The following is a 22,336-nucleotide window of genomic DNA, read 5'->3' as shown; positions in this document are numbered from 1 at the left end:
ATTCAGTTTAGAGTGTACTGGGCATTTTCACCACCACTCACAGATCAGCGGTAGCAGCGCTTCTGTTCCTGCCTCATCCTCCCTGGCCTGTGCCCCTGTCAGGCTCACCTTCACCTTGTTTTCAGGCTCTTCTCACCCACTCGCTTCCTGGGCTCAGGTTCCCCTCCTCTCGTTGCACTGCTGTAGGTACAGCAGGGTGCAGAGCAGACAAACATGGAAAATGGCTGTCCTTAGGGAGCTTCCGTTCTCCTGCAACAAAGATAGTTTCTGGCCTGAGGCTTGGATGCTTATTCTCCGATCCAGTTCTGAGTGTCCCTCTGCTGGGCCCTGGCTGTTCTGCCCTCTTACTGTTTGCTGGGCCAGGGGCATATTCTGGTGTCGGTTCTAGAGGTCCTTCCCGTTTCCCCCCAAGACCTGCCCTCCTCCTGCCGTGGCCTGGGGATGTGGCCGCGGGCTCGGGGCAGGTCTCTGGGCTGCCCCCGGGGAACCTCCGTCTATGTGATTTACCATGCCTCACCGTGCCACATGTCTTTAAAATTACAGTGCCCATTTCCCGCTGAAATAATTTCCACAAAGAGTAGTTCCTATTACCGCAAGAGGCGTGCAGACGTCATGATTTATTATTATTTATGGTCCCAAGGCCTTGTTTATGCAAGACGGGTTAGGTGCGTGCGATGGAAACGCCATTATGCAAATGACATTGAATGTCCTTACTGCGCCTAAATAATTTTTGTGTTGGACGATTAAACCTCATCTGTTATTGATATGGGCTGCAGTTGGGCTATTACAGAGTCCCAACAGTACTTACTCCCAGTAATGGGAAAATTGAGAGAGAGAGACCAACACAATTGCCTCAAGTGCGCCGTGAGGGTCTGTGAGGAGTAGGACGTCTTGGAGGCCCGCGCCGAGGGAGCCTGTAGACTCCTCTGGATAAATAAGGAAGGCAGCACCCGGCAGTAAATTAAGTCTTGCATTTGAGTGGGTGCCTTGGAGGATTTCCGGCCTTCCAGGGGTGTGATCCAGCTATCTGATTTAGTCAGGGGACTGGGCGGTCCCAGCCTGAGCCCCAGGGGGGCCCACATTGAGGGAGCTGCCGGGCTGGAGCAGAGGGTGCAGCAAAGAGGGGTGGCGGCTGAGGACACTGGGCATCCAATCTGCTGCACTGACACCACGGCCGCCCGCCGGCCCCTGTGCACAGCCGCCAGCCTGCACTCTCACTGTCTCTCCCGATCTCTCCCCTCTCTCTTTTGCTCTCTTTTTTTTTGACACAGCTGTGAAGTCCCATTTTGATCAGTGTTGATAGCTTATGAATTCCAAAATTGACAAAATTTACAGAAAAATGAGGATAATCCATCTTCCTTAGCGGCCTGTCAGGAGCTGGCCATACTTCATAATCTCCAATTACAGATGCTATTTTCCGACATTTACATGCAGATATTAGAACCAAATGAAAATGAGAAACAAAGAGAGAATGGAAATGCAGCTATTTATATGTATAAAAGGCAAACAGGTAAATTCGAGATGTTTAGATTGGATTTGGGGTCCCTTTAGGAGGCTGGAGAGAGACAGCCTTGAGCATGTGGGGTTTCAGAATAGAATGGTGAGACTCGTAGTCCCACCAGGCCTGCCCTTGGTCTGGCAGTTTGGGTTCAAAATGGGTCAACTCCACTGAAACAGCTCGGGGACACTTGGTCTGGGTAGGAGCATGCAGGGCATCCCCTAGGATTTAGGGGGTCTCTAGGGATCACTCAGAGCTCATGCTAAATAGGGGGACCACACTTATTTCACAAATGATTAAGTTTAGCACCTTCAACATTCATTTAAAAAAAAATGGTGTGCATGGGTGTCAGGGAGGCAAAAAACACCACCTGAGTCAGCTCTCTCTCCAAGGCAAATTTCAAAAAGTTGAGTCCTCATCCTGTGGACCAGCGCAAACACTGCCCCTGAGGAGGGGACAGGGGAAGGTGCCGAGGCTGGTTGGGAGGGCTTCTGGCCAGGTGCACTGGGAGTTGCACCAATAAACTTTAAAAATGGGATATAAATAATAAAATTAATGGGGAGAGAAGTTCTGATATATGGGTCATCCGCTCCCTTCTCCGGGCTAATCTGGCTGAGAGAGGAGGCTTTGTAATGAAAATGTTCTCCCCATAAAATTGAAGGGAGAACAGCCTTGTTGCCCTTGCAGCTGTATGTGGCACTGGCTTCTGGAAAGCCGGAGATATTAATTAGCACTGCTTTGGATTAAACTCTCCCAACCATGTCGGATGGCACGATTTTTCCTCTTTGTGAGCCTGACACGGGTGGCAAGGAGAAGTCTGCTTGGGTTTTTCCAGCTTACTATTATCACTGAACTTTTCTTTTGCTGGGGGATCAAATCTCTTTCTCTCCTGGAAATGAAAATGAGATATTTCAGGGTTTCCCTGGACAGTCGGTTAAAAAGAGGCTGTTTTGTTGGAGCAAGCGGAGGAGGTGGAGAAGGCTGGGTGGGGAGATGTGAACTTCTCTGCCTTTGGCTTGAAAGCTTTTGTTTATTGGTGTGAAGTCTCTTTGCAGCCAGCAGGTTTATATTATCATCGGTTTGATTTGTGGGAGAGAGGTGAAGGAAATAAAACTGGGAGGTTACATCTAACATATTGCATGTATGAGAGAGAAAAAGGGATTGTTCAAAATCAAACCCAAAGCTAACTGTCACAAGTGTGTTTGTCTATATGTCCAACCTCAAGGCCAATGGTTTGCCTGTTTAAGTCAATTATAGGTATTAGCACAGAAGGGATTATTTATGCGTTGTTTCCAGGTACAAAATTCAAGCCTCACAGAACTGACACATCACTGCAAAGTGTAAATGTATTTTTAGTAATTAAAAGCCAGGGCTCTTCAGTCAAGTTAACCTTGGTAAAAAGGTGGGTAAACAGCACCATTGTTGCTCTGCTAGATTGTTTTCTTTATTATTTACATTAGCTAAAATTTGCGTTTACAAATAATAGCTAAAACCCTAGCCCAGGGTCTCCTTTCTTTAATTTCTGGTTTTTTAAAAAGCCAGAATGTCGTCACCTTCAGTGAAGAACACGGGGCTTGAACCAAGCCCATAGTCCCATGCCTGAATTTCCCCTCACGGTGTCCTGTGTTTTCATTTCTTTTTCTATTATTTTCCAGGAATGTTAAGATCAGTTGCTAGTGTTGACAGAAACCTGAGCGCAGCTGTCCTCTGAGTCTGTCATGTAGGTTTTCCTCCGAGTCTAAGTGGGGAGAATAAAGGATAGAGCTGACATCTACGACTAACCCCATCTGCAAACATTTTTTATGGGGAAAGTTGTTCCTGAGCCGGGCTGGGTAGACAAGGGAGGGGAAGGGCGCTCAGAATGGAGGGGCGGCCTTGTCACAGGCTGGAGCAGGCAGGTGTCCGAGGAGACCACGGAGCACGCAAAGGCGGCGGGCCTGCAGCCCGCGTCCCTCCTCTCTCTGGGCCCCAGCGCCCCAGCGCCCCAGCGCCCCAGCGCACTGTCGTGAGGCACTGGAGAATCACAGTGAGGCACACAGGCTTGGGGATCTGATGGCACCTGAGCCCAACAGCCCTCTCCGCAGCTTACTCAGCGGCTCCGCCCTCAGCATTCTGGCTCAAGCTGGGATGGGGTCGGTGGTAGGGGCAGAGAACCGATGTAGAGTGGCATTCGAGACCTTGGACTTAGAGTCGCTCTGCTGGGGCTGATTTGGACACATTATTTTGGCCCCTTGTGCCTCATTTTCATTATCTGTAATAGGGGAATCCTAATACTTACCTCATAGGGTTGTTGTAAGGAGTAAATAATGTGTTTTAGCATCGAGAACAGAAGCTGGTGTGGAGTAAGCGTCCAGAAAGTGCGAAGGATTCCGACTCGTCCCTCTGTGTGTGAGTGCTGAGGTGAAAGCTGGTTGACCCTTTTGAATTGCAAACCCAGGAGTCCAAGTCAGCCAGGGGAGGCCAGCCTCCTCAGCCTGCTTTTTCTGGTACTTCTCTCACACAGTTTCTGTTGGGCCCCAGCAGACCTTGGTGACAAAGTGGGTACTCCCTCCCAAGGCTGCCTATTTACCTCTGCAGAACATTGTCTGTTAGCAACTTCTTTCTGATGGGGAGCTGAAGGACCTTTGACCTGAGGGGAGAGAGAGAGGGAGACAGATAGACAGAATACATGTGTGCCACGACTCAGCAGCAGCAGGCTGGGTGGTGGTGAAGGCCAGCCAGGCCCACCTCTCTGCCCCCACCCTACTGATCTTAGAGAATGGAGGGAAGGCTTTTCATGTACAGCCCCCCAGGATAACCTTCTGTGCTCCCTTACTGGGGAGTCTGTTCAAAAGACAGTGAACTGTGAGCATCCTGGGACGCCCCCTACACTCTCTTATCAGCTTGGGGGTCCCTTTGCATGTCCCCATGCAGTCCCCTTGGTAGCCAAGAGGCCTGCACTCCTTTAGCGGGACGGACCTCTTTGCCCTTCTCCCATCCTAGCCCTGTGGCAGGATGGCACGGCCAGGCCACACCATGCACTGTCTGGAAGAAGCCGGTGGAACCTGGCTGCCCAAGACAGAGCTTTGGTTTGGAGCTCCCCCTCCTCTTCTCCACATCAGGATCTGCAGCTGCTCATCACACAAGCAGGCAGAGCCTGAGCAGACCCTGAGCTCCTAGTCAGGGAGTCCTCCTCCCTCTCCCCCACATGACTTCCCCCACTGCATCATCTTATCATTCAGGAGCCATGGCTTTCCTGGCTCTTGTCAACAAGAAGAGAGGCTTTGTGCTCCAAGCCTTGCCATTTCTTCTCCTGTATTTGGGAAGACAAATGCAATGCTCTGGGCCCAGGGCCACATTCTCTTCCTGCTCTTCTTGCAGTTTTCTCAAGGTTCAGGGTGGCCCTGGAGTCCTTTTGCTCTTCCCCTCTGTTCCTGGCCCAGCCTCAGTCTCATAGGTCCTGCCCAGGCCTGCTGGTGGGAGCCGGCTTCAGCCGGGCAGGGATGCTACCCACAGGAGCCTCCCTGGCTCAGAGGGAGGGCAGATGTGGTGCCCAACGACTAGAATAAAGTAGCATGGGACAAATGTCCTAAACAGAGAGCGGGGGAAATGTTATGGGAATTTAGAGAAGGAAATGATTTATTTCAGCCAAAGAGACTTACTTAGGAAAGTGTCCAGGAAGAGATGGCATTTGGACCGGACAAGGATTTAGACTGGGGCGAGGCTGGGAAAATGGCGAGCAGAGGCTTTGGGTGGAGGGGCACAGGGAAGGGTGTGTGTGTGGTGCGGTTCAAGCAGAAGGTGGTGTTTGGAAGTAGAGTAGACCCCAGCTGAAGCAGGAAAAGCGGGTTGGGGTTGGGACTGGGGCCCATGTGCCTCGGGTCAACATTTCCGAATGGCAGTGGGGAGCCAGGGATGGTTTATAAGTACAGAACATTCTGGTTTGCAAATAGCACATTGCTTAGGGCTGGGAAAAAAGGAACGCTTAAAAAAAATCATATGCAAAATCACTTTCCATTTCTAATGAACTCGTAGTGAGCTCTGCGTTAACTGTGAGAACAGCATGAGTCAGCCAGGTGATGAGGCCGCAAGAAAAGCAGAAGCAAGCTTTTTATGCCCCAGCGAGGGAGTGCAGAAGGGAGGAGTGGAGGACTGAGACCCTTGCGTGGGATTCAGGTGGGGACAGCACTGACATTTGTGGCTTGGGAGGACGTTTGTTGGAACCGGATCCCAGAGAGCACAGCCAAAACTAACACGGAGAGGCCTGGAGAGGCGGAGTTAGCTCTATCTCACGGGCCAGAGCCCTGTGGCCACGGAGCGGCTGCCTCAGGAAGTAATGAGTTCCCTATCACTGGTGGGATTCAAGCAATCCTATGTAAAGATTGGCCTCCACAACCCCTGAGCTCCTTTGGACTCTGAGATTGGGGCTCACTAAGATTTTCTTAGTGGCTGGGGGGTGGGGGTAGGACGCAGTGGGGTTGGGGCTCCTATTTAGTCATCGCTGGAAAATTTTCTCCGACACAGAAACCACACTGTGTGACTTCAGTCTCCTCTCCTGGGCTTCCCCTGCTGTTCCACACCACCGGGGAGCGTGTCTGGGCTGTGCTGGGAGGGTGTCTGGCAGGCTGTAAACTTCGCAAATCTCTTCCTTGGAAGCCCCTCGATTCCACTGTAAACCTTTTGACCCGGGCATGCACAGGTCTGGGCAGCCAAATGAGTAGAGGTTCTGTCCTTTACACTTGTGGTCTCTTCAGATGAACAAAAGCACCTTGATGTCGCTTGTCCTCTCAGTGACCCTGGGAAGCACCTCTGGTGCCGTTGGCAAAGCCAGGCCATCGTACCTATCCCAGTGCATTTGGTTCTACAGGCATTTATGTCACATCTGTTCGGTGCTGGGCACTGAGCCAGGAGTGGCTGTCACAAAGATGAGGGAGGCACAGCCCCACCCTCATGAAGTTCATACTCAAGTTGGGGGATGAGGGCCCTAAACAATTAAGTGTACAATGTAGAATGCTAAATGCAGTGGTAGAGATTTGTCCACTTAGGTGTTCTAGGTACACAGAAGAGAAGAAATCAGGGAAGGCTTCCGGGAAGTGGAAGGCCATTCAAAATCTTTAGCAGTCCCCCCACTCTCCTGGCCAGTTAATACTAACAGCAGCGCTTTGTAGATTATGGAGTACTTTTGCAAACATCATACATAGTCCCTCCATTCAGCAAACATTTTTATTTAAGTTTAATTAATCTTTATTAGTTTTTATGGGGGGGAACCTTGTTTTTTGATTTTTACTCTTTTTAAAAATTAAACCTAACTTTGAGATCTTTGTAGATTCACACACGGTTGTAAGAAATAATACGGAGAGATCCTGTATACGCTTATCCAGCTTCCCCCAATGATAACATCCTGCAAAATTATAGTACAAGTTCACACTGGGTACTGGAGGTGATAGACTCAAGATACAGAGCGGCTCCGTCACCACAGGACCCCTCCTGTTGCCCTTTTCAGTATCTGAAAAGTGTTTATTTATATGTCTGGCCCCAAGAACTCAAAAAATAGGGACTGACATTCTTATTGGCTCCTCTGTGCCTTCCCACACCTTGGTGAGGTAGGCCCTGTACCCCCTTGCTGCAAATGAGAACAGGAGCCCAGAATGTGAGGTGCCTAGCCTAGCTCCATGGAGCGTGCACTTGGCCATGTCAGACTTGACCCCTGTCCTCCTGGCCCCAGGGCTGGTGGGCTTCCTCAGCCCTCTCCTCCCCCTGATGGCTGCAGGAGCCTGGATTCAGAGGCCTGGGGAACATGGGCAACATCTTCACCAGCCACGGAGTGTAGTCTAAGGCAGCCTCAGCCACATCAGGCAGAAACCCATTCCACACGGTGGGGTTCCCACCTGGGCAGGGCCCCCACCTGGGCAGGGCACAGTCCCCGGTGAGGCCTCAGACCCAGAAGGGCCCTAACAGTTCTGGTCCATCTCCCTCATCTGACAGACGGTGTCGCCAAGGCCTAGAGAGGGGTGGCGTCTGCCCAGGTCTCCAGGCTCCCTGCCGATCAGTATCATCCACTGTAATCAGGACAGAACTACTCCCTAACCTATGCTTTGCAGGAGCAGTTTTTGTGTACCCAGGCCTGAACAGCGTGGAACCTTCCTCCTTCTTACTTTATATTCAGAGCTCTCTCCCTAGCCGGAGGAGTAGAATTCGGTCTGTGGCCAGGGAGCTTCCCAGAGAGGACGCGCCAGGCTCCCACCCTAAGTGAGCTTTCCCCTTGGGGCTGGTAGCGAAGACTTCTCCAGATTCACTTCTGGTGCAACAGCCTGGCACTGAGCTCGGGGCTGGCACATCTGGCTCCTCCCCAACCCCCGCCACGGAGCCCTGCCTCTGTGTCTGCCTTCACCCCAGGGCTCCCAAGGATCGAATGGCCTGGCAAGGGCTTTGCAGCCTGGAGAGTGCTGGGCAGGTGACAGACCTGACGCTCCTCGCGTCTGGAACCGTGGAGTCCCTGAAGATGGGGGGATAATGGCCTTGAAAAGAGCAAATGCCTGGCTGTCCTCAGCCTCTTGGGTCCTCTCGTTGTTCCACAGGTGCTTGTCAGACAGCTGATGGGTGCTGGCACGTGGTGCCGTGAGTCAAACACAGGCTATTTGGGTTTTTTTTTTTTTTTTCACTTTAATTATGGAGAATTTCAGAAGCAGACGGAATAGCCTACCCACCTGCTGAGCACCCTCACCCAGACCCAGCGATTCCCGACTCACCCCACTCTTGTTCCGTCGACACCCCTGCGCTGCCCACACTCCGCTTTAGTTTTAACAGCTTTATCAGAGTACATTTTTTATACCATAAAATTCACTCATTTGAAGCACACCGGCCAGTGGTTTTCAGTGACCTACAGCAGCACCAGCACCACGGTCTAGCGCTGGAACGGTTCCGTCCCTCCACGAAGACCCCTCATGTGGGTGCAGTGTGGACCCCTGCCCCCACCCAGCTGCAGCCCACCCCACCCTGCTTCCTGTTTGCAGATTTCCCAGTGTGGACACCCCATGTCCATCCGGCTCCTTTCACTTAGGGTGCTGTTGCGGTTCATCCGAGACGTAACTTGCCTCAGTGCCCTGTTCCTTTTTATTGTTGACTAGTATTCTATTGCATAGACAGCCTGCATTTCGGTCACCCCACTTTATTGTGAAGCCACCGCCAGACATCAGAGTGATTCATCTGTGGATATTTCAGAATGACTCTTTACAAGAGGGGGCCTTAAAAAGCAGAACCATGATGCCATGATTGCTCCCCACAAGTTAGCAAATTCTATAATGTCCTTGAATACCTAATCAATGTTTGTATTTCCAAATGTTTCATTATACCATAATGTATTTTTTAAAGATTTTGTTTATTTATTTTTAGAGAGAGGGGAAAGGAAGGAGACGGAGAGGGAGAGAAACATCAATGTGTGGTTGCCTCTCACATGGCCCGCACTGGGGACCTGGCCCACAACCCAGGCATGTGCCCTGACTGGGAATCGAACCAGTGACCCTTTGGTGTGCAGGCTGGCACTCAATCTAGTGAGCCACACCAGCCGGGGCTATACCATAATATATATTTTTTATGTTTGTGTTTTTTCCAGTTTGTTTGCTGGAATCAGGGTCCACATTGTAATTGACTGATGCATCTCTGAGTTTTCTCTAACCTGTAAGACCTCGTCCAGCCTTCTTTTCATGCCCTGGTATTCATCCATTCCAGAAGGAATCTCTGCTGTGTCATGCGGCCAGCTGTAGAGGCAGAGAGCAGCAGGGGTGTCGGGAGACCTAGAGATCAAGTGTAAGTCCTCAGACAGATGGGGAGGCAGAGGTCAGCCAAGGGAGAGCCCTGCCCACAGAGCCCTGTCGCCCCCTGGCTGCCTCAGGCATCCAGACGCTCTGCCCTCTCAGTCTCAGGTCATCAGGCCAGGCCCTGGGGACGCGCCTGTCACACTCCAGCTTTCATCCTCCTCTGGGTAGGTGTATAGGCAGGCAGGTGACTGGTCCCTCAGGATGGGAGTGGTTGGCCCGGCTCTGGCCCGGCTCCCGAGGCCACCTGAGGCCCAGCAGTGGGCCTGAAGGAGCTCAGGAGGTGATGGGGAAGCCTCATGGCCCAAAGTGGCCCCCCGAGGCAGCCAGCCCTGCAGCCTCGCCCCCGCGCTGCCCCGCTTCGTGCTGCCCTTCTTCTCACGTGTCTGTGTTTCTTCTCTCCTCCATGCTATGGCAGTGGTGCCCCGTGCTGAGGAGACAGTACTTGGTGCAGCCCCAGGCAGTCCTTTTCCAGGTAATCTCCTAGGGACCCACATGACATCCAGCATACACTGTCCTGGGGCACGCGCCTCCTTGAGTCCCTTCTAGGATTCCTTAACCCTTAATGCCGCTTAGTTTCCAAAGTGCCACCCTTCTCTTTCGCCTTCAGATGCTCACAATCACCCTGGCAGCAGGCAGCGAGGGGCTAGACTTGAATCTCATTTTATTAATGAGGAAAACTAGGCTCAGAGAGCTCAGCTGGCTTGCCTGAGGTCACACAGGTGATGAAGACTTGGAGCTGAGGCGAGGACCCCATGTTATTGCTCCTGGTTTACGGTTCTTTCCACCATGGGGTCAAAGGATCTAAATGCAACAGATAAAATGGAGCTAAGGAAGTCCATTTACCTCAGTTTCCTCTGGTTGGGAAAGATGACCCTGAGTATCCTGCTAGCTCAGACATCAGGAGCGTGGTGTCCGTGAGGAGGGTGTGGCGTTCTTAACCTGGAGGTCTCACAGGAGTCTGTGGCAGTAGGCAGAGAACTTTTATCTAACTGGTTGCATTGGAGTGGACAGTCTGTGAACTGCTGACCTCAGTTTCTCTTCCTGGGTCACAGTCAAGGACAGCAACAGGGGACCCTGATGGGAAGGGAGCAAAAGCCCAAAATGACATCCTAAGAAAGAACTCCAAGAGCTCAGAGAAGTCGGAACTGGAGCACAGCTTTTGCCTGTGACTGTGGCCAGGGGTGGGGAGAAGGCTGTGTTCATGAGTGCACGGGAGCACCAGCGCACACCTGCGTGCCCGTGTGAATTCCTGGGGTCTCTGCACTCCACCGCTCAAGCCCTTGGCTTTCTATAACCAGAAAAAGAGGCGCCAGTCATGCTGTCTCTTTTCATTCACTCTTCTGATCCTTCTTCCTCTTTCTTTTTCTGTCATTCTTTCCACGTTTCCCAGCCTCTGCTCTCATGAAGGACTTGGGTTGTCTTGCAAAATAAACAACCACAGGTATCTAAGTTAGTTAAGGTGGAAAAAAGTTAAGAAATTATGTAGAGGAAAAGGGAAGATCATTGCCCCAGGTGTCAGCAAAGATGTAGTTGTGGCAATGGCACACTGAATTCGACTGAGCTTCCTGGCAGCCAAAGCAAAAGAGGGATATGTAGTGGTTTCCAATGTTCCTCTTGTTCAATCAGAGACAAATTAACCATTCATCAGGACAAAAAAGTTTTTCCTGGCAATGAATTATAGGAGGGATTGACATGAAATTCGAATATTCTAATGGCCATCTCTCCAGGGGTTCAAAAAATTCCTTTGTATGGCTCTTTTCTTCATTGCCTCTAACCAGTGTTGAGTGCCTGACATTCCATCACAGACCAGAGAAGACACTTCTCCTGGGGCTTTAACTAATGCCCTACAAGGGACATTGTTTTCGGGTCACCTGACTTGATGAGAAGTAGAGGCAGAAGGTTAGTGTGTCACTTGGAGCTGTTGTGGGAGTACGCCCCAGTTAGTTTTTGAAGGTTGTGGCTAACGTCACGCCGATGGACTATACTTTCATTCATTCAGCAGCACTTAGGGGTGTTTCACATTCCATACTTTCAAGGCAGCTGAGAGGAAGATAGACAAACGTTGTATATGGTGGGGTGATGGAGGTCTGTGCGAAACGCAGTTGGCTAGGGAAGCATAGACAAGGACGTTATGATTTCTCTGTAGCAGTGGGGGCCCTGGAGTGGCTTCATGGAGGAAGTGGCATTGGAGCTGGGTCTTGTGGACATGGTAGGAGTTCACTCAGTGAACGCGTGAGATGGGCTCTCCAGGCAGAGGCAGCACAGTGCCTGGAGCTCCAGGGAGCCCAGGACAATGGGGAGAGTGCAGGGGCCTAAAAATCACAGGCAGTTCAGAGGGACAGACAGTGATGAGAACTTAGGGAATAATCACACGTCAGGACTAAGTGACAGACAGCATCCCCGACTCACTCGGAGCAGAGTAAGAGCTGCGGGATCCCACCAAAACCGAGAGACTGGGCTCCAGCCAGCCCTGCAGGGCGATAATGGTGGGAGCCACAGATGGGAAAGGGCAGTGAGGGCTGGTCCCCAAGTCCTGCTGTCCCCTGAGTCCCGGCTCTTTGGGGAAGTTCACTTTACCTTTTGGCAGCCAGGGGTGGTTAGGCCCTGGACTTTTGGACCTTCCACTGTGTGAAATGCAAGTTGAAGATTTTGCATTTTGAAAAGATGATCCAAACTCAACCGTTGAAGTGGCTGGACAAAATTTGATAGTGAATTTGTTGACAAAAACAAAATCAAATAACAAAAAGGCCTTTCTATGTGGACATTAAAGAAATTAAGAGGTAGGATGCCTCTACTGGCCACCCTCTTGTAATTTTCTCAAACCCAGGATGGCTCTGCGTTTTTGGTGGGGAGGTGGGAAGTGGCAGCTTTCTCTTGCAGACTCAGCTGTGCAGACTGGAGTCTAGGAAGGAGGAGGCGTGGCAGTGGGTGGGGAGGGGTGCAGGGGTGCCGACTCTGGACTGAGATGCCGCCTGGCCCTCCAAAGGGTCACTCATCCACTGTTCGTCCCCATGTTCACTGTGCGAGCCCCTCACAGCAGAACCCCAACTTACTGACCTTTCCACCTTCGCCTCTTCCACTTCTGCCGTCTCCAGCTGTTGGCATATGCCCTGCTGCTGGGTCACTCCTGTCCCCTTATCTCAGAACCTTCTTGCAGCTCTTCTCAACCTTGGGGGTTGGGGATTCCTCAGACTCGGGTCAAATACAGCCTGCCCCAAGAAACCTTTCCTGATCTCTTCCCACCCTGTGTAAATTCATGGCTTGTGTGCTTACCCCTCTTGGATGGAGCTTCTGGGACCAGGTGTCTTTTCCCTTGGGGGTCTGTGGATGAAGGCCAAAGCACATGTCTGGCCTTCACCTGCCATGCTGCACACAAGACAGGCTCAATAATTGCTGAGCTGCCACTGTGCTCAGGCCTCCATGAGGCCTCAGACACCGGGAAACACAGGGAGGAGGGATCCCAGAATCCTGGAAACTCCAGGAGACGGCATCTGGGTGAGAACCTTACCAAAGGCATTTTGACCTCCCCATCTTTGCACACGGCAATGAACTGAAAGAGCTCCTCCTGGCGAGCTTGACTTCCAAGTTTCATCTTTGCAAACTGGGAAACTGACAATGTGACTAAGTCCCATTCTATGTGTGCAGACTATTCTATGAAGTTGAGGCAGAAACCTTTTCCCAATAGGTTCCTATGGCATGGAATGAAGACTTTGCTGGCTATAGCCCATAGCAAGATTATATTTTCATCTCCATGTAGTACACAGATAACCACTTCTATGTGAAGCCAAGATTCACAAACAGAACTTATGCGTGAGACCCTTGGATATTTTCTAGTCCATTCTAATGCCATTTTTTTAAAATGTTGGTAGTAGCAAATTGATTTCATGTCTGTTAATGGGTCAGGGCATACTGTGGTATGAAAATAATTAGGGCGATTATCAAGACTATAAAGCCAGATGGACCCGAGTTTGAATCCTGGCTCTGGCACCTGGAGATATGTGATTTGGGCAAGCCATTTCCCCTCTATAGTAGAATTCTCAGTTTCTTCATCTGTGACATAGAACCTACTGCATGAAGTGATCGTAAGGATTACATGGGACAATACAGGTAAAGCTCCTGACACAGAATCAATGATTGATAAATGTGAGCTCTTGACATGGTTGTAAAGGTTATGTCCTGGCACCACTTGTCGGGGTCAACAGAGAGAAGGCATGACTCTCACCTCTTGGGGAAATGGTAGTCAGGCAGGACTTCCTGGTGGAGGAGGCATTGGAGCAGGGAGGCAGGATGATCGGAACCCACTACTGTCCTCATGGTGACAGAACCCTGTGTGAGTATCCCAGGGCCACCTGTTTCCTTTCCATGAAGGGCAGACTTGTCCCAAATTTGGCCAGACTCAGGCTGCCCACAGTAGATGCTTTTGCCTTTCACAGTTAGGTCTCCAATCCACCTGGAATTGATTTTTGTGTCTGGTGTAAAGTTAAGATCTAATTTCTTTTTTCCCCTTGTTTCTGAATGGATGATGGGTTACCCTGCACCATTTATTAGAGCCATCCTGTGCTGATTTGTGCGTCACCACTCCCATACATCAGGCTCCACACATGCACAGACCAGTTTCTGGACTCGCTTCTGTTTCATTGGTCTATTTATCTGTCCCTGTGCCAGTCCCCACTGTCTTAATTACTGCAGCCTCATAGTGATTCCTGATGTCGGGGAGGCGTGTCCCTATCTCGTCCTCTTCCCTTAGAGGCACCGGGGCTGGCTTCAGGCCTGCGCTCCTCTCTGCGTTTCAGAGTCAGCCTCTGCTGGAGATCGCTGAAGGACGCCAGGAGCTCTGGACCTCAGTGAGACTCCATCTCAGGGGCTGGGCCTGCAGCACCTCCAGGACTCATGGCCACCATCCTCCCTGGCTGGCCACTGAGTCACCCAGGAAGCACTTTCTAGCTCATTTGCAGGGAAAAGTGCCAGCAGTGCACCTGAGTCCGAGTCCCCTTTGCCTGCCCCTCACCTAGTGGCCCCTCCGGTTTCCCTCCCTGGGGCTCAGTCCTCGTCATCCTACCCAGGTGCTTATGGCTCCTCTCAGAAGACCGCTTGCTTCCCTGTCCCTGTCTGCCAAGGACATAATTCTGGACAAACAGGGGTGTGTCTTACATTGACGATACCAGGGTTTTGGCAGGAACTCCCCACGCCAGAGGCGTGCACAACTAAATTCTTTGGTTTAGGTGTTTGCAAACATTTTCTTTACCTGAAAATAGGCCCGGGAGTGGGTAGGAGGAAGAGACCTGTCACTCATGCTTATAAATCAGTCTGTCCTTGAATGGGAAGACCCAGGTGGCATCTTTGCAGCCTTCTTTGGAGACCATTCTGGCAGGGGCTTGGATGCCAAGGAAATGACTCATGGCCAGCTCTGCTCTCCTGACGTGGCTTGAAAGGAGGAGCATGACTTGGGCCAAATGCACGTGGTTGGTACGGCTTGGTGAACAGATGTATGCACCTTACAGTGTTTAGCCTACAGGTATTTACACACTTCCAGAATCCCCAAACACTGGCTAGACCGTCTGTGTGTCTGATGTATTGGATTTGGGGTGAGAGGTTGTGGAGAACCATCCCCTGCACTGGGACTCGGCCCTGTTGGCCTTAGGCAGAGCCCCACTCCCCTTGGGCCTCAATCTACCCATCTAGGAAGTGAGGATTTGGATTGGATGATGTCTCATGTTTCAGTTAATCTTGTTTCTGTGACTCTGTGTCTGCGGTTTAAGAGCACAGAATCGGCAACCTTTCTTTCCAGCATTTTGGAAACAAGGCTCTTATGTCTCCCTCCCCGCATCGAAGAGGATGGTTGTCTCTGGTGGCTGGGGCTGGGCGAGGGGAGCCTGCAGGCCCTGGAGGAGCTGGGTTTGAATTCTCACGAAGCTGCACTGAATTCTGCCCACCCCTTCTCCTGGGTAGGATCATTAGTGCAGCACCCGGGTGTTCATGAGCCCCCTGGAGTTCTTGGCCCCAGCACGACAGCCCAGCTAGCTGGCTGAGCCCAGAATGTGGTGGTGGCATTTGGGTGGGGTGCTCTGGAGCCTCGGTGCTGAGGTGCTCTGTTTTGTTTTCTCTTTCAGACCCCTGAGTATTCAGCCATGGCCTCACTGGCTGGAGGGCTGGACGACATGAAGGCCAACCTGACCAGCCCCACCCCTGCTGATATCGGAAGCAGCGTGCCTGGGCCGCAGACCTACCCCCTTGTGACAGGTGAGGGCCCCTGGGGTGTGGGGGCTGAGTGGCAGGGAGAGAGAGAGGGGGAGAGATTGAGAATGCCTGTGTGGAGGGAAGAGTGGCTTCCTGGTGCTTTTGGACTTGACCGGTCAGTTTTGTTTTAACGAGGTTGTGAGGTCCTGGAACAGGTCAAGCAGGAGACTCCTGGGGCCAGGGGTTGTGGCTGCATTGAGACATGGCTGTAGATGAAGACACGGCTCTGATGAAGCTGGAGGAGAGCAAATGCCATATGGATTGTGGGCTGGCGGTGGGGGGTGGGGGGTAGGGGGTGTGGCAGGAAAGTCTCGTGTCAGGGGGGCTGGCCCATGATTTCAGGATCCTCTGTCTGTGGGGCTAAGTGTCCAGCGGTCTGGGATTTATCCCCCTCTGGAGACGGGCAGCCCTGGTCGGCTCCAGCCTCAAGGATGAGTGGGCCTCCTGGCAGATTGTCGTTGGCATTTCAGATTTCCAAGCAGAGGTCGAGTCCTGAAGGGCTGGAGGGTGCTTGGTGTATGCAAAGCAGCCACCTCTCTGGAAGGCCCAGGGCCAGCCCCTTTACCTGTCCGTGTAAAGAAAGATAAAGAGTCTGGGCCCTGGAGGTCCCCTGCTGGGTTGGAAGTTGCCATTGACTAGCTGTACAATCTTGAGTAAGTTATATAAGAATTACGGGCTGTGGCTTTTTATTTCTAAAGTGGGCATGACAATAGCACCTACCCCATAGCATTGTAATGGTTAATGCATTAATGCATGCAAGGTGCTTAGACTTTTGTCTAGCTCCAGCAAACCCCCAGTACATGACACTATTATTATTTCTCAGAGCCCTTGCGTGGTGGCTGGTCACTGCTGGGATCGCTGCTGCAGAAGGGCCCAGATGGGAAGGGCCCAGACGGAGTCCCCTCCCTGTTCCAGCAGCCCCGGGACAGACTCAGCTCTGGGAGGCTGTCCAGCCTGGCAGGTGGGAGGCAGTCTCCGATCTGTACAGACGGACAGTGGGGACTGGTGGTGGCATTCAGGCCAGAGCCTCTGGGCCCAGCCTGAGGTAGCAGGATGTCCTTGCAGGCTGGTAGGCAGGACTCAGTGATTAGTGACCGAGATGGGTATTCTTAGAAATGCAGGTAGGTTGTGGTTGTATCAGGGAAGCTGAGGGCTGTGCTCGAGTTAGAACCCTGGGGACAGGCAGGAAGAGACAAGATGGCAAAGCAGGGGTGGCCGTGCTCCGAGACCGGGGCTGGCAGGTCTGCCAGCACGGCGCTCCTGGGGCTCTGGCAGAAGCAGCCAGGACCCTGTGTACAGGTGTGGGCACCATGTGGGGATCAGTCAGGTGGCAAGAGTGACTTAGTGTCCTGTCTGTCTGTCTGACATGCAGCTGAGCCTGCAGGTGGGGAGGTGTCTCCAGTGGGGCAGCGATGGGGACATGGGGCGCCTCGGTCAGCGTGATATCCCACAAGGTACTCTCCCTGAGTGTCACAAGGGTCCATGACAAGACCTCTAACGCCCCCCACCCCCCGCATTTTATATATGCAGAAATCAAGTCTCGGGAAGGCACAGTGACTTGCTTAGTAGAAGGGATGAGGGAAGGAATTGGAGCTGGCCCTCAATCCTAGATCCTGGTCCTTGTTGTTTCCAAAGAACTACACATAATGGGGGGGGGGGGGTGAGGGGGGTAAAGTGGAAAGAAAACTAGTTCATTACAATAGTATCTGGCTTTATCGAGTAGCTACTGAGGAATGGGTTCTCTGCTAGGTGAACTCCTGCTACCCTCAGAGGAACCCTGGGCAGTGGGTGCTGTTGTGTGCAGGTCCACTTTGTAAACAGAGAAACGGAGGCCTTGGGGCAATCACAGAGATGGCCGGAATTCACAGCCAGTGCGCAGCGAAGTTAAAAATGGATCCCAGGGCCTGCACAGCCGGCCACCCTGCCACACAGATAGTCGGGGGCTAATCCCAGAGCTGCCGCTTCCTTGCTGTCTGGCTTTGGACGCATCTCTGAGCCTCAGTTCCTCCGTCTGTGAAATGGTCCCGGTCTCTCAGAGGCCCTTGAGGATCAAATGAGACCCCCGAAGGGACTGCTCTGCAGAGGGGTCAGGGTTCATGGGAAGCATGGCTTTAGCCAGATCATGAGAAGATCCTGTTCTGCCATCTGTGCACAAGCCCGTCCCGATGGCAAAGAAGCCAGTGTATGTGGGCACTGAGGTGGCATGTCTGAGACGCCGGTCTACTGAGGTGGTAGACTGGCGGCCAGCCAGACAAAGGGTCATCCAGCCCACAGATGTGGCTCACTGGGCCCACACAGGACTTTTTAGAACTTTGAGCCCATGTTTAAAAATTTTTAAATCTGAATTTCTGACTTCCCTTGAAAAACCAGAAGATGTGGCTGCACTGAACTGTAGCCCCACGTGACTGTGGTAGGCAGGGGCTTAGTGGCAGCAAGCTCTCAAGACAGGCTCCCCCCCCACTCCCCACAGCTGCGCTGGAATTATCCCACAAGGCCACCTGAGGAGGAAGTGGGGTTGAGCGCCTGACCCCAGTCGGCGCCAGGAGCCAGCCATGTGGTGCACGGTCGAGTCTGCGGGCGGCTTCGGCAGGCCAAGCGGCAGGTCTGGGCGTGGGCTGTGTTTCCAGGGGGCCCTTGACCAAGGACTTCTTTGTATTTTGATCTATCCACTTAAAAGTGACATTCTAGAGCAGAAAAAGAATATAAATATCCCAGACCAAAGTCAGAATTATGCTTAATTTTGAAATTTAGAAGTATTCTAATTATAAATATTTATTTTGTAAGATAAACATATTATGATATATTTTAAATATGTTATAAATCCATTTAAACTATATTATAAGTACATTTAAAATATATTATAATATATAATCATTAGTTTTCACATAAATAAATAATAGCTAGCTAGAAAACTTGATAGAAGAAAACATTTATACTAACACCAAGAGAAAAATGGAATGCTGAGGGATAACTTTAACCTTAAAACTCCACTAAGGGAAGTTAAAGAATAAATGGAGATACATACTTTGTTCTTAGATAGGAAGACTCTATATTATAAAGATGTCAGTTCTCCCTAAACAATTGATTGATTCAAAGCCATCTCATCAAAGTAACAGATATTTTTTTGGAAACTTGTCAAAGTTACACTGAATACCAGACAAATAAACACTCAAAGGTAGCTAGAGAAATTCTGAAATAGACACATGAGTCAAACAGCACATTTAAAGACATTGTGATGAAGTCACAATAACTAAAACTACTCGTTACTGAACTTGAAGTAGACAGACCAGGAAAGGCACAGAGAGTCCAGACACAGACTTGAAGCTACAAGGGCGTTTACAGACGCGGCCTTTCGAGCCGGCGGGGAAGAGAACAAGTCCTCCAGTTAGTGGCATCGGGACAAGGGGCCTGGGGGGTCCCCACCTCATTTTGACATCAGAATAAATTCCAAGTTGATCAGACTTCAAATGCAAAAATTATACAACCATAAGAAGACTACAAAAAATGAGAAAAATGTTTTATAATCTTAGAGTGAGGAAGGCCTTTTAAAATCTGTTCCAAATACTAAAGACAAAGAAAAATGATGTAAATGACTGTTTACATTTAAATCTTTTGTATTTAAGAAAAAGACAAAGAACAAAGTTAGAGGGAAAACAGGAGAACACAAATGACAAAGCCCTAATTTCCTTAATGTCTAAAGAGCTTTCAGAAATTAATAAGGGAAAAAACTAGTTGGAAAAACAGGTGAAGAACGTAAGTATGAGATTCGTTGGAAGCTGGGGATGTCTGGGGGCACGTGAGAAGGCTCCTAGAGCCAGGGCACCTGACTCCTAATTTTAAAACTGTAAATGAAGATAATCATGAGACACTTAAAAAAAACCTATTAGCTTATCAAAAACTGAAATGTTTCTTGAGGTGCAGTGTTAGAGAGGGTGTGAAGAGATATTTTGTACGCTGCTATAGGTGTGTAAATTCGTGCAATTTTTTTTTGAGGGAGATTTGGCAATATCTGTGAAGATTTTAAATGCACACACTTACCTTCTAACCTAGAACTTGGATGTGCCCAGGTGGGACTCTGGTTTGCAGACTTGTTTGCACGGACGCACAGGGCCTCCTGCCTCTGTGAGATTATTTCGGAGTTATTTACAGTGGCAGACAACACAGTGTCTATCCTGAGGAGCTGATTAAATAGATCTGGGCTCCTTCACACAGCAGAGTACTCTGCAACCATTAGAAAGAACTAAGTAGAGCTATCTGAGCCGACACGAGTAAATTCCAAGATGTATTTTTTAAGTAAATAAACAGTTTATAGGATGGCATGTTGTTACAGAACAGACTGGGGGTGGGGCTGAATGATATAAAAGACCCCCGTTTTTCTCCGGGGGTTCCTCCCCACCTACTGAGTTCGTTTTGTCCATCGCCTGAGGAAAGACGTCTCTTAATACCAGAGATCAGTGAAAAGGAAAGGAATTTATTTTTATTTGAAATAATACAAACTGAAGTCCTCCTGGCACCCTCCACCTAGCAAAAGGGAGCACTTCCAAAGTCTCCTGGTCCTGACTCTCACCCAGGCCGCGTGGTCCTAAGCAGAGGTGTGGTCCCAAAAAGAAAGACCCCAAATGGCTGCCATGCCTCTGTTTAAACCCCAGTGCCAATCTTCCTCCGCAGCCCCACATCTGGCTCCTCCCACAGTTGGCCATAGCTGCCAGCATTCCGGGCAGGTGTGGCCCTGTGGCGTGGAGCCAGTTATCTCCAGGCTCTTCTGGACCCCATTTACAAATCCCTGTTTGGGGCTCCCCACTTGGCTGCACCCTGTTACAATGTTAAGTATGATCCCATTGTTGTGAAAGCTAAAAGGAGATGCACACTGAAGCACAGACACAAACATGCGGGCCGGATGCTGGTCTGGGAGGGTTCGGTGGGAGAAGGTGCCCTCACTGCCCCCACTGCGGGGCCTTTGGTGCTCTGTGCAGACTGGGCTTCTCTGCCCAGTCCCACCAGCGTCCCCTTGGGTTAGCACTTATTAATGGTGCCTCTTTCCTCTCTTGAAATTAGTTTCCTAAGTGATATAGCCTGTGTTCACATCTGATTTCAAATAAAATCAAAATAACACCTTAACTGTGAGACGAAGGCAGAAGTGAAATTGCTTACAGTTATGTAAGGGGTGTATACTTGGAACGGTAGATATCTCTGTGTGTCCAACTGCAGGAAGTAAGGCGCATTCTGGGGCTCGCCCAATGCCCAGAACCACTGCAAACGCAACAGCCCCACACACAGACTTTTGCAGGAAGGTGGACGTGGGTTCTCATCCTTACTGAGGCTGTGAGTGTGACTTTGCAGATAGGTGAGCCACCCTTGGCAAAGTTCCAGGTGAAACAAGGTACACCCCTTGGCTGGCTTACACGGTAGTTGCGCTCCCAGGAAATTCAATGTATAGTAGACCACGGAAATTGCAAGTTCACATTTACATGTAAATGAAGTTCAGTTCTGGATTTAAGTAATTACAAACAGATTTTTCACCTGCGTGAATGCTTGGCCAGACCTGGCAACGGTGTAGAACGAAGGAGGACTATTACTGCGTGGGACTGCCCTACTGTAAACCAGTAATGCCCCTCAGTCGTGTAAAAGCTCCCACAAATTTTCAAAACACCTCCTCGGGGGCAGTTGTGGACCCCGCTGCCGAATGTTAGAGCCCCTTGAGGGAAAGTGCCCGAGGGCCAGTAGGGTAGGGTGGGCCTCGAGGTCACCACATGGCCTTCCATTGCATCCCCCCCCACCCCCCATGTTCTCGGGTGTCCTCACACAGCACTCAGCTCCTCGGGAGAGCTTGGGCCTCCCAGCCGCAGGCCTTACCTTCTCCCACAGCTGGACTGGGAGCCCAGCTCAGGGCTCTTGCTGGCCGTGCCAGCCTGGGGCCTGGGGAGGAGTTGGGCAGGTGGCCGCACGCTGCTCCGGCTCGACCCGTACACCCTGAGCTGCCTCGGGACGATCTCATTAGAGAACAAGTCAATTTCTCTCCAGCGTTGATCTGCCACATTAAATATTAAGTTAAGCCCCTGCTCCGCCAGCCAGGGCCACGGTTCAGAAACTGCTCAGCGTTTGCAAACCGGTGACACGGCCAGCCGGTTCCTGCACCGTCAGCGGTTTGGGCCCATCCTGATTGGGACTAATTATCTGCAGGTGTGTCCTTGGGCCACAGGCCTGCTCTGTGCCCAGCTCCCCGGGAGGCGGCGGGTGGGGCGCCAGTGAAGGGCCGGGCAGTTTGCCCCAAGCTGTGCCCACCGGACCCCTTGCCTGAGAGAACAAAGGAATGGGGCAGCCTGTGTCCTTGCTGGCCCCTCCCCCCAAGGGCCCTCTCTCTGCATCAGCAGATTTGAATGGCGGGCAGAGACTTCTTCTGGTTACAAAGTTTGGGAAACACTGGCCTGGTGGGTGACCCAGGCCCGGGGGCCTGAGGTCACTGTCCCCTCTAAGCAACAGACCCCATACGCGGGCAGCAGGTGGGCACCCGAAAAGACAGACAGGATGACTGTCGAGTCTCTAAGACCACCAGCTTTGATTCGCTGTGTCTCGGAGGTCTGATGTCTGGAACCTCAGGCCCCCAAACTCGGATGTGCCAGGAAGTCCGTCCTCCTCGGCCCTCTCTGTCCAAGCTGTCACTGAGGGCTGGAGGGAAAGTCTCGGGGCCGGGAGTCAGGAGTCGGTTTACGTCTGTTCTCTGCCACCTGAACTGCCCTGTCCTCTGGCAAATAAACTGTCCTCTCTGGGCCTCAGCTTTCCTAACTATGAAACGGGCGTGGCCATT

At 51.2% G+C, this 22,336-nt stretch overlaps 1 protein-coding gene across 3 annotated transcripts in view; it reads left to right on the top strand.

Moving 5' to 3' along the window:
- Window positions 1-22,336, top strand: part of PAX5 (paired box 5) — a 171,157-nt gene that overhangs the window by 82,122 nt on the left and 66,699 nt on the right. For all 3 annotated transcript variants that reach the window (XM_028516211.2, XM_036021928.1, XM_036021927.1), the window contains exon 7: window positions 15,405-15,534. In XM_028516211.2, the coding sequence (XP_028372012.1) occupies window positions 15,405-15,534 (130 nt within the window). The remainder of the gene's footprint in view (window positions 1-15,404; window positions 15,535-22,336) is intronic.

This window comes from Phyllostomus discolor, chromosome 3, assembly GCF_004126475.2.
Source record: "Phyllostomus discolor isolate MPI-MPIP mPhyDis1 chromosome 3, mPhyDis1.pri.v3, whole genome shotgun sequence".
NCBI classification, from domain to species: Eukaryota; Metazoa; Chordata; class Mammalia; order Chiroptera; family Phyllostomidae; genus Phyllostomus; species Phyllostomus discolor.
Note: the sequence above shows the minus strand (reverse complement) of the source record. Positions and strands in the feature narration are given on the sequence as shown.